Genomic DNA, 16,623 nt, shown 5'->3' with positions numbered 1-16,623 from the left:
ATAGAAAAATCAGGATATTCATCTCAAAATCAGCCAGGACACAAAAGAGTCAACTAAGGTCCCCCAACTGTTTCAGGTTATAGTAGAACTTATGCCATATCCCACCTAAATATTTCAACAGACTGAGCAATTAAATAAAAAAAAATCTCTAAAAGCACCACTGGATTTACAATATACAAAGTGAAGTTAGGGCAAATGGCTGTGCTATTAAAACAATGTATCCAGAATACTTTCCTTTGCATACCCTTAACAAAATTTTGAATGCAAAGTTTTTTATCTGAGGAGATCTTACCCTAAGTCCTGAATCAACCAGGATATATGTGTTAGTCCTGCTGCTGACACGAGCTTTCTGCCCTCCTCTTGTGGGAGTGGGCTGGAGCAGCAGGCAGCTCTCTGGTTGCAGCCGAGGGTCTGGAGGAGGGGTAGCTTTCTTCCTGAAAAGCAATGTATGTATGGCAAAAGAAAATATTCAGATATGAACCCTCTCCACAACAATCCTGCTGCTGGGAGGAAAAAGAGCTGAACTGTGTTCAGCTGCTTCCCACACAGCAAGCAAAAGCAGGTCACAGATGGACCACAATGAAATAAAACCAATTTGAAAGCAACATGACAGCCAGGACTCAGACTTGAGCACAACACCACTATTCCAGAGATTACAAACACACAATCATTTGTATAACATCCTGACTTTTTTTTTTAGTGGACAGATAACTTTGGAAGTTCCTTCAAGCAAATACACATCCTGCCACTACCCACTGCTCTTCTCTACTGATCTTTACTTCAGTTACTGATGGCTTACAAACACTGCTTCAAGAAGTCTGCAAACAGCTGTCATACCCTAGAGAAAGCCAGCCTACATAACAGCAAATGCAGGACACCCAAACCCAGCTCTGAGCAGTGACACCACCAGACAGAGAGAAAATCTGATGGTTCTCCTCATCTTCTGCCTCAGCAGCAAAGCAATAAATTGAAAGCCCATCTTTTTACTTGCTCCTGGCCCCATGGGAATGTTTGGAGCCTGCTTCTAAACATTGTTCCTTGTCCCTCCGTCCTAACATCCTAACGCATGTTATCAACTCATCAGACAGTGAAAAAGTCTTGCTGAAGGTCCAGAGCACATGCAAAAGACTCTCATGAGTTCTACAAATGCTAACTCCCATTACTAAGCTTTCTCTTTGCCTTCTAACTGCCCAAATGATTCAGTTACATTGAAAACAAAAGGGGAATGGAAGCAATTAAACTCTCATGATCAGCTAGATTTGAGAACTGCTATTTCTGCAAGCAAACCAGTACCAGACCATCTGAACAACACTCTGGAACTCACTTGGCCTTCTCAGTGAGCAGAGGCAAATTTTCACTGATGAGACCATAACTGAGGAGGAGGAGGGACTCTGCATTCATGTCTGAGTTGAAGATGAGCCCTGCCATGATGTGACGCAGTGCCTCATGCACCTTCCGGACTATCTTCAAGCTTGTAGTGCTCTCCAGAGTCTGCAAAGGTAGAACCATGAGAATTTAAGAGGACAGCCTGATGGCAATTATCTGTTATCTGTATTCAGAAATCATGGGTGAAACTAGAGCAATTTCTCTCTCATCATGTTGTCACAGTCTCCAGCCCTTTAGGTAAATATCATCCCATTGCCTCAGCTCTGCACCAACATCCCTCTCTTCCTCTTAGCCTCCAGCCAGTTCAGCTACATCCACCAGGACACAAGAGCTAATGAGCAAACCAGGAAATTCCTGTGGGAGCTTGAACTCTGCTAAAAATTCTGCATCTTTGAAAAGGCAATTATTGCACATGGATAGACCCTGGATACATTTCGTTGACGTTTCCCCCAAGCACAAGAGATTAAACCACAGAGCAGCCTTGCAGGACTTCTAAGCTCCAGAGGAAAGAAGAGTGGCCAGAGGGAGAATGCATGGAGAACTCAAAGTGAGATGTTTCCATTTTAGCAGCAGTTAAAAGCTTCCCAGAATGCCGCTCCCTGCCCTGGACATCAACAGTAAAGTCTCACTGCTTTCCCAAAGGAAATTGGGAAGCCAAAGCAAGATTTCATAGGTGATTTCAAAGTTGCCACCCAGAGGCTCTAGAATCATTTTACAAAATTGAGAGTGCTCACAGTTAGTAAGAGACACTGGCTGACTTTTCTTACCTCCTTCAGTGGCAGAATAAGTTTTGTCACCTGGCCCCTTCCTATGAACTTCCCAAGAATTTCATAGGAATCGTAGCTCTTGTTTTTGCGTGCTTCCATGATCTTGGAGACAATTCCCTTCACTTCTTTCTCTTCAGCTACATTCCCAAACAACTCTTGGTTGAAAATCTTTGGAAAACAGGCAAGAGAAGTGATGAGAGAAGAAAAGCAGGTTCCTCCAGAAGCAACAAAACAACACTATTTTTCCCCACTCACAGACAAAACAATTCTCCAGGTTTCCTACAAATCATGTCTATCTTTCCTTTGTCAACACAGAACATCCTTTTTTAAGTACACCAGGTGAGACTGTTCTCACACACCTCTGTGGTGTTGTGACTCAAGGAATGGGGCTGCAGTCAGACCAATACATCCCAATACACCCCATCTGTGTGGCCAGCTGAGTTCCTGGGCTCTGTGGACTGCACTGAGTAGATGTCTGCTGACTTGCTCAGCCACTTAAGAGTACAGGAAAACACAGGTAGGTATCTTCATCTTGAATCCATACCCTCTCAGGATGCAGGGCTCAGGATACAGCCCCAGAGATACTTGACTTCTCTTGGTTCTCACTACAAGGGGGCCTACTGGTGCCTCCTTCCTTGGCAGTACACGACAACAAAGAGCCTGTTTGCCACCAAGTCAGAGACAACCTACACAAAACTTTCCCCTCCTAGAATATGTCCCAAGCACTTCATGATGCTTTTTCTTTCAGTCTTGAATAGCTTTTACCTCAATCAGGATATCTAAGCAGGGGTCCAGATCACCAGCACTGAGCCTGGTAGTAAGGCCCTTCAGTAACAGGTTCACAGTGAAAGTCAGCACATGGAGCTAGAGAAAAAGAGAACAGATCATTCCAAACCTTTGCATTGACCTCTTTAATCATACTGCATGGGGACACTCCTATACCAGAGACATCACAAGTCACGCACTGCACTTGAGCTTTCATTATAAGGAAAAAAAAAAATTACTGGGAGGACGAGAATCCATGTAGTAGCAAGAGAAAAAGGATCCCTATCCCACCACATACTGGCAAGAGGGCTGGAATGTCCTCTCTCCCCAGGGCTCTTACTGATGTACTTAGGCTGCTCTAATTGGTGCTTTCACTGTTACAGCAGCTAGAAGCTCACACTGCTCCACTGTGGTAATTCACATGAAAATGATTCTTAACCCAAACCATAGGAAGAAGAAAGATGAATTAATAGTCAGAGCCTTGGCTCTGGATCTAGGAAGCAAGCCTTAAACTAGCATCACCACACACTGTCTGTGCAGTCCCTGTGGCAACTCCCCCCAGATACTGCTTAGCCCTCATGACCTTACGGAAAGATTTCCTCTAATCTTACTGGAACCAGAAATTCATCCTTCCTCTTCATACCTCAACTCTTCACTAGGAAAATGGCTTAGACTCTCAGTTCTTTGAGGGTACAGACCCTTATTCCACTTGGAATGGCATAACAGAGACTGATGCAGGCATTAGCATCAGTATTTACTTGCATTATACCAAGCTATTCTACCAGTGCAAAACAATTTCAATAGCAACTTCCCTTTGGACTCTCCTCCCAACACATTAGAAAAAAAGCCTACAGAGAGCAGAAGAGGAAGAATTTCAGCATTACCTGGTAGCCATGGATGAGGGCAGACTGCATCTCCTTTAAGATATACAGAAGGTAGTGCACTCCCAACACTTCCATGATTTTAATGAGGGTGTTGCGGGCAATGTCCCGTATTTCCTGAAATCTGTTTCTCAGGAATGTGCAGACCTTCAGCAGGATGCTGGAAATAAAGACAGACAGCTTTGTTCACCTCCAAGCAGAGCAGAACTACTTACACTGCCAAGGAGGCTGCTTTTCAGGACTGTTTCACAACCATGGCTGTACTCACAGCCAGCCTCACAGAGAGGTGTTATAGGCACACCTACTGTCCTTCAGGACGTTCTACTGATTATCCCTTCTTTCTGTACACTATTCTTTCCCCAGCACAAAGAGCCCTGCCTCTGCACCTTGATTCACAGCTCTGCTCTTAGGTCAGGATTTACAGAAGTTAAATGCTGAGGTGCAAAGGTGCATGTCACTAGGAACAGGGATTTCCAAAAGAGTCTGTAAGGATGTCCCTTTTGACTTTAGCCGTGTACATAACCACAGCTTGAGAAAGGTGCTTGCACTCCTTCCCTGAACAATGAACAGCCCCACTGGGATGTGAGGAGCCCCACTGGGATTTACCTTGGTAAGTTAGCTTCCATCACTTCCTGGGGAAGACACTGCATCATTCTGACCATTGCAAAAGCTAATGGAACACGAACTACCTCATCATCATTCACAACATTGGATTTCACAAGCTTGTGCTCCTCGTCTCTTTTAACCTTTTAAAGAGAGCAAGACATAATGCACTTTTAATATACAGAAACAAACTCTGCTTTTTCTCAACAAACCCAGGAAGAGGCCAGTATGGCAGGCTGCTCTCCTCTGATGACTACAGGAAAAACCCATACATCTAAAGGAGAGGTGAGACAAATCCCTGTGTTTTCAATACAGAAACTAGGCTGGTGCAAGCAAGTGGCTGAGAACTCTTCAAGAGGTTGGACAAAGTGAATCATTTCACTTGTGTAGTTTGAGACAGTTCTCAGCAAGGAAGTTAAGACACCACATCCACACTGACCAGAGTGTCTGTCAGTAATCTCCACGACTCAGCAAAGGGCTTTTCTGACTCATGAAGCCTTTTCTGTGCTTTCAGATGGTCTCTCTCCAGTTGTGTCTGTTTTTTTTTAATGTGTTGCTTTTTCACTGGCTCTGAAGTAGTACCCCAATCCTTAAAGTAACAGCCTACAAAAGACCTTTCAAATGTCAACTCCTCACCTTTGCAACAATACACCTGTGCAATTTAGGCAAGATGTTGACTGTAACTGTTTCTTGAATGTGTTTGATCAGACACTGAAGCTCCTCTTTATTTCGGGGTAAGAATGAAACAGGTTTTGGCACTTGTTCAGCATTTTCAGATGGCTCAGCTGCTTGCTCAGGTTCTACTGGCTTCTCAGAGAGATTCTTCCCATTCTTTTCTTCAACCTCCTCCTCTTCCCCTTCACTCTGCTCCAGCTCCATGGCTTCTTCAGCCTCCACCACTGGCTCAAGGTCCATGGCAGCAGCTTCTATCAAGTAATCGCCAAAAGTACAGGTAAATGCAGGAGAACACAAAACTTGAACCTTTAATTGAGACTCCTGTGACAGCTTGGTTCTACATAAAGCTCCTACCTACCACCAGTGACAGCAAACTACCAATAAGCATCAGGCTTCTACTGAGTAAAGAAGCTTGGGCTTGCTGGTTTCTGATGAGCACCCTCAGGGCCAGGTTTAAAGCAAAGATTATGTTACTCTGTGTCTGAACCCCATAGTCAGCTGAGCAGAGGTCAATGTGCTTGAACTGTAGAGAATTGCCATTCACTTAAAATTGAGGATTTCACAAGGCAAGAAGTACCAACAAGCACAGCTGGGAGACATCCTCCTCCTTCACCCAAAGGTCCTAACATAGGTAACCACAATAGTGAAGAAGCTGAAAATACAACTTGGTCCCACACAATGGCAAGGGAAGCAAGATGAGGACATCTTGGTGCAGATAACCCCGAGAGCAGCCAACATCAAAGATAAAAACCTCAGATGTGTCAGACCTTAAGAATCACACAGCCCAGAACAGCCCAGGTTCTGGGCTGTTATGGCTTACAGAAGCCTGGGATGGAGTGGTAATGTGGACATGATTCCCTACACCTCTCCTTACTTTGTCAACACACAGGAGGAAAATCTGCACTTCTCCTGAGGAGACAAGTAAACACTAGCTTCCAGTATGCCCATTTAAAAAGAAGGAAGTAGCTGGTGTCAAGAGTAAACCACAAAACTTGGACTAGCTGCATTTGATCAGTCTGAGGCAGTGTTCTTACAAGCAGACACAAAAAGCTCACCTTGGTTGTCAATGGTCACAAGCTGCTTTTCAAGTGTTTTATGGTCAAAGTGAAAGGCTTCCAGAACTGTCTCTAACAAGCTGCAGAACGAAAACATGAAGAAAGATCAGCTTTCTGCACAAAAAGAAGAGGATGCATATACAACAGAAAAATCTTACAAGTACTTTTTGGAAAACATCAGATTTAGTGACATTGCACCATAAGGAGGTTTATCCTAAAAAACCCCAGAAAATAAAAACTGGTTACTTCTTAGCTACATGTATTCTGTGACCTAGCTCAATGTGAAACCTCACAGAGAGTGGTACTGGAGCAATGGAGGTGTCCCAGGAGCAGGGACAGCCGGACAGAACACCGGCCATGCCTTCAGTGAGACAAGGTGTAACAAAGTCACAACTTGTTAAAACTTCATAGCTCCAGGCTGAAAGCCTTGCCCACCATCACTTGCCTAAGGCCACCTCAAAGCCAGCATCTCTCACCTAAGAGAAGTGGCACAAGTCCATGAGATGCCCCTAAAAACACTGAATTGTCCCTAAGCAGTCTTTGGAGAAACCCAGAGCAGCACTGCCCGTGTTACCCACCTGACTCCCAGCTTCGTACCGATCTGTCCTGTTTGCAAGACATGGATGAAGTGCTTTAAGTGGTACAAATAGGCTGACCACGAAAGATGTCGGCAGACAGCTCCAACAACTTCAACTGAGGCTGTTACCATATTTTCATGCTGCTCAAAAGAGACAAATTCAGCTGCTGTTAGCATTCCCAATGGTCGTGTGTCTAAAGCATCCTTTACCCAAAGCAACAGGAGACAAAAGTAACGTTTGTCCAGTGGGGATGCTTGGGATTCAGTATTTTTAGATCTCCTCCTGAGCATCAAGTTAGGGGAAAAAAACCCACAGTCCATCAAGCAGATCTCCAGACCCACTTCCTCGAAATTATTCTGCACATTTAACTTTTCTCACGTACTTAAACCTATGGGCTCACTCGTGCTAAGAACTACGAACAAGAACCGGTGTCAAGGCATCCAACCACAAACACATGGCACATTGCTGGTCAACTATAAACCCATTTCAGATATGAAATAAAACGTGTCTATTTCTTCACCAAAGTTTCAATCAACACATTTTACTGCCCTCTGGTCAAAGAGCTACTCAATCACTCTACTGAGGGGCACAGACTGCACTGCTGCAGGGGCTGGGTCCTGTGCCTGAGCTCTAATTCTTTCAGCTTCAGAAGAGTATTTCTGACAGTAAGCAAATTAGACATTTACTTTGCTTGATAGAGGCAGTCTGCTGTTCTCCTGGTAGTGTGCAGGAACTACAGAAGTGTGAAACCTGGCTTTTAAAAGCCACAGGTGGAAAGTCTATCCACACGGACATTACAAGTAATTTCACTGAAAGTGACTAAAAAAAGGACACCCTTCAAATTTTAATTATAAAGCTGCTATTGATTTCAGATGTTTTCAGCCAATTCCTGCAGTTTCCCTCTAAATTCAGAGAAAACTGTATTTATTCCCCCCTCTGTTACTAGGTGCAGATTACATTCCCACAGTCTACTGTCAAAGAATATCACAACTAAATAGGACGACAAAAGTTTGGAGCCAGAGGGGAAAAAAAAAAGAAGCTGATTACAAAAAATAAAGACAAATAAAACCCCAATTAAAAATTAAAACAAAAACCCCTAACCCAAACAGTTAAAGATCAACTTTTGAAAAGCAGGACAAGTTTAGCAGATATAGGACTGGGCCCAGACTTCATCTGCACTTTCCAAACCCTCTTTCTGCCACCAATACCAGCACAGCACTTTTATCTACAATGGAGACACCCACTTCACAAACATATCAGCTGTCTAAGGGGGTTAGGTTTTAAAGGGAAATGGTGAAAATATTCAAGTAAATGCATTCAATTAAAAGAGCCTACCTTAAGCATTTTTTCACTGAAAATTGCAGTGGTAGCATAAGGCATGATGTAGTTCTGGAGGGATTTAGAAGACAGCACAAGCTTTTCTTCAGTGAGCTGCTTTGCCAGTTTCCTCAGAGCTCGTGCTCTCCTGTGGATCTGAGATATGTCACATGGGAGAGAGTGAATGAGGTGGTGCTTGAGTCTCAGCTAGCACGAGAGAGCACCTAAATCCTACAGTTCTGAAAATGTCCCAGTTTTAGGTAATGGCATAAACATACTACAGTCATTTCTAAGGCATGCCTTTTTCCTTAAATCTCTGGGCCTTCTCTAGCCTTTTGCCTCAACAGATGTTCCAAGTCAATGGCACTGTGGATTCACAATCATAAGACTGTGCTGTCTTGAGGTGTTAGACAAGGGAGGCAACTGAAATCAGCAGTTGCTGCAATGAAATGCAAAGACCAGAGAAAATTACAAGTTAAGAACTTACAACTTTGCATATAACTACAGATACAGCAAAGACTCTCTCAGATTGCACAGCTGAAAGCAGAAGAAATGTATTTTCATACTGCAAGAAAAACCAGGCTTTGTGTGACATTTATATTGCTAAGGTTTGTGAATGGGAAGGGGCTGCAGACTGAGCCTCCAGACTGAGAGCAGCAGCGAGCAGGTCAGAAAAAAAAACAGAGACCCATTCCATACCATAAACCCAATACATTTATAGACAGAAACATGACTTTGATTCTCAATCACTCCTGATGATGTCTACATCCCTCTTTTTTGTAACAGTATCTAATGACACAGGGTCAATTTCTCTGCAGACAACACACAGAGGCTTTGCAAAACATCCCCTCACAGTAAGATGCTTTTTCTTGGCAGGGGAAGACAGGCACTAAGAAATGCCTGCTGCCTTTTACCTGCATGTGTTTCATGTTCTCAAAGAAGTCCATGTCAGGATCATGGCGGTTGGTCAGCTGGACCAAATCCTGGAATTCGGGATTTGTTGGGAATGTCTGAATGAGGCAGGAAAGCAGTGATGTGTAGTCCTGCTGGATGCTCTAAAAATAGCAAGTAGTGAATGTTAAGTATCCCTTGGAGAGGCTGCTACACAGTCCTGAGAACAGCAGTGCAGTCATTTACAAGTGTTTCAGTCAAACGTCCTAATTCTTGGTAACAACAAATGCACCTATTATGGCCTGCATATAAATTAAAGCCTCCCCCCCAAAGAATGAGTTTCAACAAAGAAAAGCTGAACAACAGCAGAGAAACACAGTTAACTTCTATAATCTCTTAGAATTTAATAAGGTTTCAAATTAAAGGTTAGTTTATAGTGGGTACCTGCACTTCTTATCCAGTAGGGGACTTTGAGAACTCAAAAAACATCTCATGACCCTGAAGAGGCTGGAAATATGTGATCAGATACCACTGCCTTACCTCAGTCTTACTCTTCAGACCCCTTCTGATGGACTCCAGGAGAGTGTGCTGGATTAGCTCCTTGTACTCATCTTCTGTGTGGCTGATCTCTGCCAGTCGGTGGATGAAACTGGTCAAGCAAAGGCTTGCGTTGTCACTGAGAGCCATATCCCCGAGCTGAGTGGATGAAGAAATGGCACCACGTGAGTCTGGCTATGACACCTTTCTCTAACCAAAAGCTGGGACAGAACACCACTGGACACAACATAATGAGTCCTGTAGAGATTCAGAAACTCTTGAGAGCTTTCCTGTAGAAGTTCTAGTCCCTAATTAATGTCCACCCTACCCATCAGGAAAAAACCTTTTAGATTTACCAGCAGGCACACACAACCAGAACATGCTGCAACAAACAGAAAATCAGCCTTTCAAGCCTGTAATGTGCCTTTTATCCAGTACAAATGACCAAACAGTTGCAGGGGTCACTGACAGAAAGTTGTGCTGCGCTGTATTTGCCTTTTGGGACACACAGATGAAGAGGTAAACAGACAAAACTTTAAAAATGTGTTTGTGAGACTACCTAAAGATACTTTCTGAATGTTACATGGTGCCAAAAAATAGCCACATGAAGGAAGTTGAAAGTTAGATTCATCAGGGACACATGATGCACAGAGCAAGGGAAGGAACATTCAGCCAACCTGGATGGTATAGAAGCAGTTGTGCATAACAGGGATGAGGAAGTCAGTATCCACTGTTTGCATTTCCTTGATGTGGGCTGTGATTGACTGAAATGCTGACAGACGCACATCGAAGTCGATATCATCCAGATGTCGCTGATCAAAGGCATTCAGCTAAAACAGAGCAACAAGTTGTGAATGAAAAATGACAGAAACGTGATCAAACCATATTGGGGGAAAAGGGAGCAGAGAGAGAAACTGTGCATACCTTAACAACATCAGTAATATACTTCAGCTTAGCGTCCAAGTCAGATAAAGTCTAAAAAACATAAAAACCCATTTAACTTCTATAGTTGTTAAAAATTTGGATAACTTAAGACTTTACCACTTGAGACAAAAAATAAATAAAGCAGCAGCATTAGTATTTCCCCTGTTAAGACCTCCATAAGAGCCTTTCTTATGTAAGTAAGTTGGAGGATATGTGTTTTAAGTCCTATGTTTCCAAATATCTACACTGTATGTTTCCCATGTTTTACTGCTAAGAACTCATGTAAGTCACTTCAAAGTAATACAGAATATCCTACTATAAACTGTGAGAGAAGAACACAAATAAAAATTGTCTTCAGGATACTGAAATCCATTCTTATTTCATCAACATGCAGGATTTGTTGCAGTTTAAGTGCTTTGCTAGGCTTCTCTCACACTAAAAATCCCTGGCTCACATCAACCAGGCTGTAAGCCAAAACTTTTACAAATCTTAGTGCAGCTCATTAATTTTTATCACATAAAATTCTGTTATTTTCACTTCACACAAAAAATAAAGTAAAAAGATTTTTAAAGTCATGCACCAAGATAAATACTCCTATTATTTTGTTCTTGATCTCTTAGAACAAATAAAAAAAAAATATATAGAAAGATGTAGAAATGCAATACCTGAAATACCAAGCACAACTTATTTCGAGACAATTTGTTCTGGATGACAGAAAAAAGCTTTGCCAGTGGTTTGAGAAAGCTCATAGGGTTTGAGCAATGCCTCAGCAAGTTCTGCACTGTCTCCAGAATGTCAATTTGTGTACCCTGAAAGAGAAACATAACTCTCAATAAGTACTGAGACCTGACAAGATTATTTAATTTCCTTGGGACATATTTCAAGACATGAAGTGCACATTACTGTACTTCACTCAGATCACAGATACTGAATGAGAACAAAGAATTAGAAGGACACAATGCAATAATCAAATCTCTTGAAGTACTTGCAACCTTTCAATTAGAAACAATACAGTGTTAAGAGATGACTGTCAGCATGATAAAGACTTCTTTTATGTGTCTTTCCTCATGACTCAAGGGTCAGGAGAATTAACAGAGCTTTAAAAAGCAGTCTTCCCTGAATTTGTGAGATGAACAATAACAGCACCATATACTTCACAGAATGGGTCAGGTTGGAAAGGACCACAGGGGTCAATTTGGTCCAACATCCCTGTTCAAGCAGGGTCATCCCAGAGCACATGGCACAGGATTGCATCCAGACAACTCTTGAGTATCTCCAGTGAGATACTCAAGAATCCACGGATTCCCTGGGCAATGTGTTCCAGTGCCCAGTCACTGCACAGTAAAGCTCTTGTATGACCTCCACCAACAGCAATAACATGTGGTGCCCTAATGATTCACAGATTTAAAACCCCAAAACAGCATGTATATGGTTTGCCTTTGCCTTTCATAAAGAAGCAGACTAATGCAGCACTGCCCAGTACACCACACACACCACATACTCAACCACATGTAATCACATTGCTGTCCAGACCCTGTGGCTTTGGGGTGCATAAAATCCACAGTGAAGAGCAATTATTTCAAACACTGCAAGCAATTTGGTGGATTGACTACAGTGACAAAGAAAGTAAAGACTGCATTATAACTTCTGCAGACCTTCCCCATGACCAGGGGGAACAGAATCAGTCTGGGCACTGGTACCTCTGGTGAGTAGTGCACATCAACACATAGTGGCACTGCTTTCTGAACAGACTACAAACATGTGCAGACTTGCTTGCAGGCTGATAATGAGAAATGGCATGTATATGACTTTAAAACAAACAAATATACTTGATTAAAAAAATCCTATGTTTAGTAGGGGCGAGGAAATAATTTTTACCTACCTGCTCCATGTTAGTCTGATAAAGGAAAGGGATGAGAAGGCTCACAAGCACTGAATTCTGGCTCTTTTCTTGTATGAATTTGCTGATCCTGCACAATTGGACAAGGTAATTTACTCTTTTATATAATTTCAATCACCAGTACAGAGCAAAGAAGTCTGTCAGCACTAGTGTCATTTCACAAGGCTTTGTCAGCCTATCCAGGCTAACAGAGTGTACCCACCAAATTCACAGTCCCAGCCTAAGCATTCAGTTCCACATGACTGCAGGCATTTCTGCACCTTTTTCTAACCTCAAGAGATATTAGGTTTGAGTACCAGCAACAAAATCAGCTAGAATCAACTTCTGAAAACTTATCACCTCAATAACCAGCAAATAGCAAGGTCAATGACAGATCCAGGTATTTACAACAAATTTTAAAAAGTTGAGACATGGTGTTTTTTAATTTGGAAACTATTACAATAAGCCTCTTTCTTCCTCACTCCATCCAGCTTTTGAACTGTTTCAGGCTCTAAGAATCACTTACTTGGAAAGTATACTCAGCTCTTTGCTGACTTGAGCTCTGTACTTCTTCTTTTTCACCTTCTCCACATTCAACATTGTTTTGCTGAAGTACTGCAGTATGGCAGGAACATGAGGCAGGACCAACCGGCAACCTAGGCTGAGGGGCTCTGTAAGAGATACAACAGCTAGCAACACCCAAGAAACGCTGCTCCAAGAAACAGAAGGGAGATCCAACCCTATACAAAGGGGAAATTAGGATAAAGGAGGCTTCATTAGTGGAAGAATAAGCAAATGGGAGCTGTGAACATGCAGGGCAGCTGGTGGCTGGGAAGAAGCACGAGCACTTGCTGAGACCAAGTCTAACACATCTGAGATGTGATCAAAGCAAGCACAAACCACTCTCCCCACAGATTCCAGTAACAGCCCTCGTATATGTAGGCTTATCAGAAGGTACCAAGGACAATCTTCTACAGTAGCAACATCTCCTACAACGACTGGAGCATTTGTAGATGCAGCATTTTCTTTATTCCACCACTGACCTCTTGTGTAAAATCAAAGCTGCCATAAGAAGGGCACATGCCCCTTTCCACTAGCTTTGAGGTTGCAGGTGAAAGCAGCACACTGATGCTGTCTCCACAGCATCAAACACAGCACAATACTGTTCTGTCTACTAACTCTCAAAGATGCCAGGTCTTTCCAGCCAGGGAGCACATACTAAACATAAAAGTGATACAGGATCATGTGCATACAGGAATGGGGCCTTTATATAAAACATGGTGTAAGGTGCAGAGCCAAGTCAGCAATGCAGTTCTTGAACTTGTATCAGGCAAAGCTTCACAGACAGAACAGGTCAACATTGCCCTCTTCATTAGGAATCTCTCTGTGCTCAGGACCCTGACACTCAAACATGGACTTCATCAGTCATCAAGCAAGCAGAACTTTGCAGTTCTTGAGCACAAGTTTGTACATTGATGTTTCCATCTCTGCCGGGAGGCTCCTCTTCCCCAGTATTCTTGGACAACCTCACCATAATCTAACACCTCCATCTAAAGCACCCAACAGGTTCCTCAGAACTCTCAGGCAGGCATACCTTCTGTCACGTCTCCAGTGGCCATGACAACACAGTCAGTCACGCTCAAACTGGAAACCTGCTCTGTGGGTTCAAAATCTGGGCTGTTGAGAAGGCTATCAGCAATGTCCATCACAAGGCTGGATGTGGCCTCAGACAGATTCTTGGCTGACAGCACAGCAAAAACATTTGTCAGTATATCACTCTCTGGATGATCTGGCTGCTGCTTGGCCAGCAAAGGGAAATACCTGAGAGAAAGATTAAAAAAGGTTTACTGAAAATTAGGTTCAGAATTTTTAGCTTATAATTCTTATGTGCGAGAAGTCACACAAAAAATAATGACTGTCTTCCACTTCAACCAAGAAAAAAGTACACAAAAACCAGAACAAGTGTCATCAAAAATACAATGAAAGAAGGTTGAGAGGTTATCAAGTTCCTTTTCTAATCCTTTCTCCACAGCCTGAGTCTCCTCTTAGTCTGCTCCTAACCTAGTGATCCAACATAATTTTTAACAGAAATTTGTAGTCAAGGTCTTCATGCCTACCAATGAGGTGTCTCAGAAGAAAATCACTCAAGACAGTTGAGGTGGAACTTCTCAGAGTGTCAGAATCAAAAAAAGTTCTTTTACAACTTTCAGTAACAGACTCTCAGTCACAGATTCTATGCTGAACTTACCCATACTCTTTAGCAAAATAAAAAGAAATAGAGACTCACAAAAACATGAATAAAATTATATATTGTAAAACTGTTTTCCCATCTCGTAAGACTAAGAAGTCATTGGCCAAAACATATCCCTAAGAAGTCAGACCTCCTCCTCACTTGTGAGTTGGGTTTGGGCTGCATATGTGCCTATTTATCAATACATGGAAAAAATAGCCTATTTAAAATGTGAGTTCTTGCATAAACTGCAAAGCTTTCCAGCTGCTTTGACTGCTATCAAAAGAATAAGAGTCTAATGGAAAAAGACAATATGGGTTTGGACACAATTATTCACAGTCTATTAGTGTGCTCTTTTTACCTTGTGCTTTGTGTATTCAGAAGTACTTAGGCTTCTTTGCCAGAAGAACACTTACCTGGGGTTCTTACTCCAGGTGTGAATGAGTTTGAGCAGAAAAGTTGGAGAATACTGACTCTCTGAAGCCAATCTGCAGACCTTAAGGAGAGAAAAATCAGAAACCAACGCAACACAAGTAAAGCCACTTGAAAACCTCATCTCTAACAAAGACCTCACATTCTATAGTTTATCTTTTTTATAAAGTAATTTCAACCTTTTATAAAGTAATTTTCCAACTTCCTCAATATTTGTCAAATGACTCTTACATCATTTCACTCCTGTTTATACAGTATTCCAGCCACCATTTTTGCCTTCCCTTGAAACTAGATTCCCACAACACCTCACAATTGCCACAGATACCTATGAAATCTCAAGCACAGCACCCAAAATTCACTCATCCCACACTTCCTATGCCCTGACTGCAGCACCTGGTCTGTACCTCCAGGGCCTCACTGGAAAGGCTGGAACATCATACTGCATCCTGTGAATGGGATCTCCTAACAGGGCTCTGTGTCCAAAACAACCCCACCTCAGAGGTGGCCAGCCTGAGCCACAAGAATAGCTGCTGCTCCTTCATGACTGGACACAGGCTCAGGTGACACAGGGCACCCTCCTCTCTGCCACTCCACAGCCCAACAGGCTCCACCCAAGTCACACACGTGGGTTCCCACTGTGACTGTTGGCAGGGCACTGCAGTGACCACACAGGCAGAGCAGGCTCCAGGGCATTCAGGGGTGGCAGGCAGAATGGTGCACGTGGGGCTTGGACTAGCTCAGTTTGCTCAAGACCTGAGCATAACAGAAAAGAAGGAAGCTCTGACCATCATGGCCAGGATCTTAGAAATCTTCTTCTCTTGTCCCAAAACCTGGTAATATTATTGCCCTGCATAAACCAGAGATCTTTTTTAATTATATACAATGGAGTGTAAACCATTAATCCAATCCTGCAGGAATGCTGCTCTGCAGGCTAACAAGTCTCTGCAGCAAAATCCCGGGCTGTGAACAACAGCAAACTCCAACTGCAGGTTCAACAGACTTAAAACAATTTGCCCTCTCCACCAGTTTTACACACCTCAGTTTCTGTAGTTTTAAAAAAGGAAACCACACAAGCCAAAACGATTCTTTTGCCAAAACCAAATCTTGTTGAAGTTCACCAGAAAAGACTCCAGAGGGAGCTTCTGGATTGTACCAACATCCAAGCTTCAAAACCATCTGTTTTCCTAACATATGTAAGGACAAGAGGCATTCTAACTATTTAGTAACAAAAGTACATATTGTTCAGAGTTACTGAGACTTTGCAAACACTGTGCCCCAAGAAAGCTTTAAGCGCTTTGCTGACTGCCTGGAACTGCAATAGCCTGAACTGCTCTGGAACTGCAATAAATGTTCACTGCTTTTCCCACAGAGCACCCTGGCTGTAAGAAGACTCAGGAACATGCACTTCCCTGTTGCCCAGCCCAGGGCAATACAGAGCTACATGCACTGCCTGGTACCTTTTATCTGCTATTTGTCCACATAGCCATACTACATATCATGTATCACATAACCATACCACACATCAATCAGACGACATATCACATAAAGAGCAGAGAAACAGTGTAGGAGTAAACAAACACAAAGTCTAGAGAAGCAGCTCTGTTGTTTCAGACTAGACCAATGCTCTTTAACAGGCTTTTCTGCTGCAAGGAAGTTGGACATTTGGATACCTTAAAAGCCTCTGTGGAAGAGCACTCTTGGAG

General features: G+C 42.7%; 1 protein-coding gene across 2 annotated transcripts in view; it reads right to left on the bottom strand.

The window, feature by feature from the left end:
- The window catches only part of UTP20 (UTP20 small subunit processome component), a 63,362-nt gene that overhangs the window by 12,773 nt on the left and 33,966 nt on the right, over window positions 1-16,623 (bottom strand). The window contains exons 29-47 of one of the 2 annotated variants that reach the window (XM_050969705.1): window positions 14,905-14,984; window positions 13,853-14,079; window positions 12,785-12,998; window positions 12,262-12,349; window positions 11,045-11,188; window positions 10,380-10,430; window positions 10,133-10,285; window positions 9,459-9,614; window positions 8,942-9,082; window positions 8,046-8,183; window positions 6,711-6,850; window positions 6,133-6,212; window positions 5,039-5,328; window positions 4,406-4,545; window positions 3,803-3,959; window positions 2,919-3,017; window positions 2,154-2,321; window positions 1,325-1,491; window positions 293-434 (exon numbers count right to left, since the gene is read on the bottom strand). In XM_050969705.1, the coding sequence (XP_050825662.1) occupies window positions 293-434; window positions 1,325-1,491; window positions 2,154-2,321; window positions 2,919-3,017; window positions 3,803-3,959; window positions 4,406-4,545; window positions 5,039-5,328; window positions 6,133-6,212; window positions 6,711-6,850; window positions 8,046-8,183; window positions 8,942-9,082; window positions 9,459-9,614; window positions 10,133-10,285; window positions 10,380-10,430; window positions 11,045-11,188; window positions 12,262-12,349; window positions 12,785-12,998; window positions 13,853-14,079; window positions 14,905-14,984 (2,775 nt within the window). The remainder of the gene's footprint in view (window positions 1-292; window positions 435-1,324; window positions 1,492-2,153; window positions 2,322-2,918; window positions 3,018-3,802; window positions 3,960-4,405; window positions 4,546-5,038; window positions 5,329-6,132; window positions 6,213-6,710; window positions 6,851-8,045; window positions 8,184-8,941; window positions 9,083-9,458; window positions 9,615-10,132; window positions 10,286-10,379; window positions 10,431-11,044; window positions 11,189-12,261; window positions 12,350-12,784; window positions 12,999-13,852; window positions 14,080-14,904; window positions 14,985-16,623) is intronic. The other variant, XM_009086631.4, reaches the window with a different exon arrangement.

Source organism: Serinus canaria, chromosome 1A (assembly GCF_022539315.1).
Source record: "Serinus canaria isolate serCan28SL12 chromosome 1A, serCan2020, whole genome shotgun sequence".
In the NCBI taxonomy this organism is placed as follows: domain Eukaryota; kingdom Metazoa; phylum Chordata; class Aves; order Passeriformes; family Fringillidae; genus Serinus; species Serinus canaria.
This window is presented reverse-complemented; position numbering and strand designations above follow the sequence as displayed.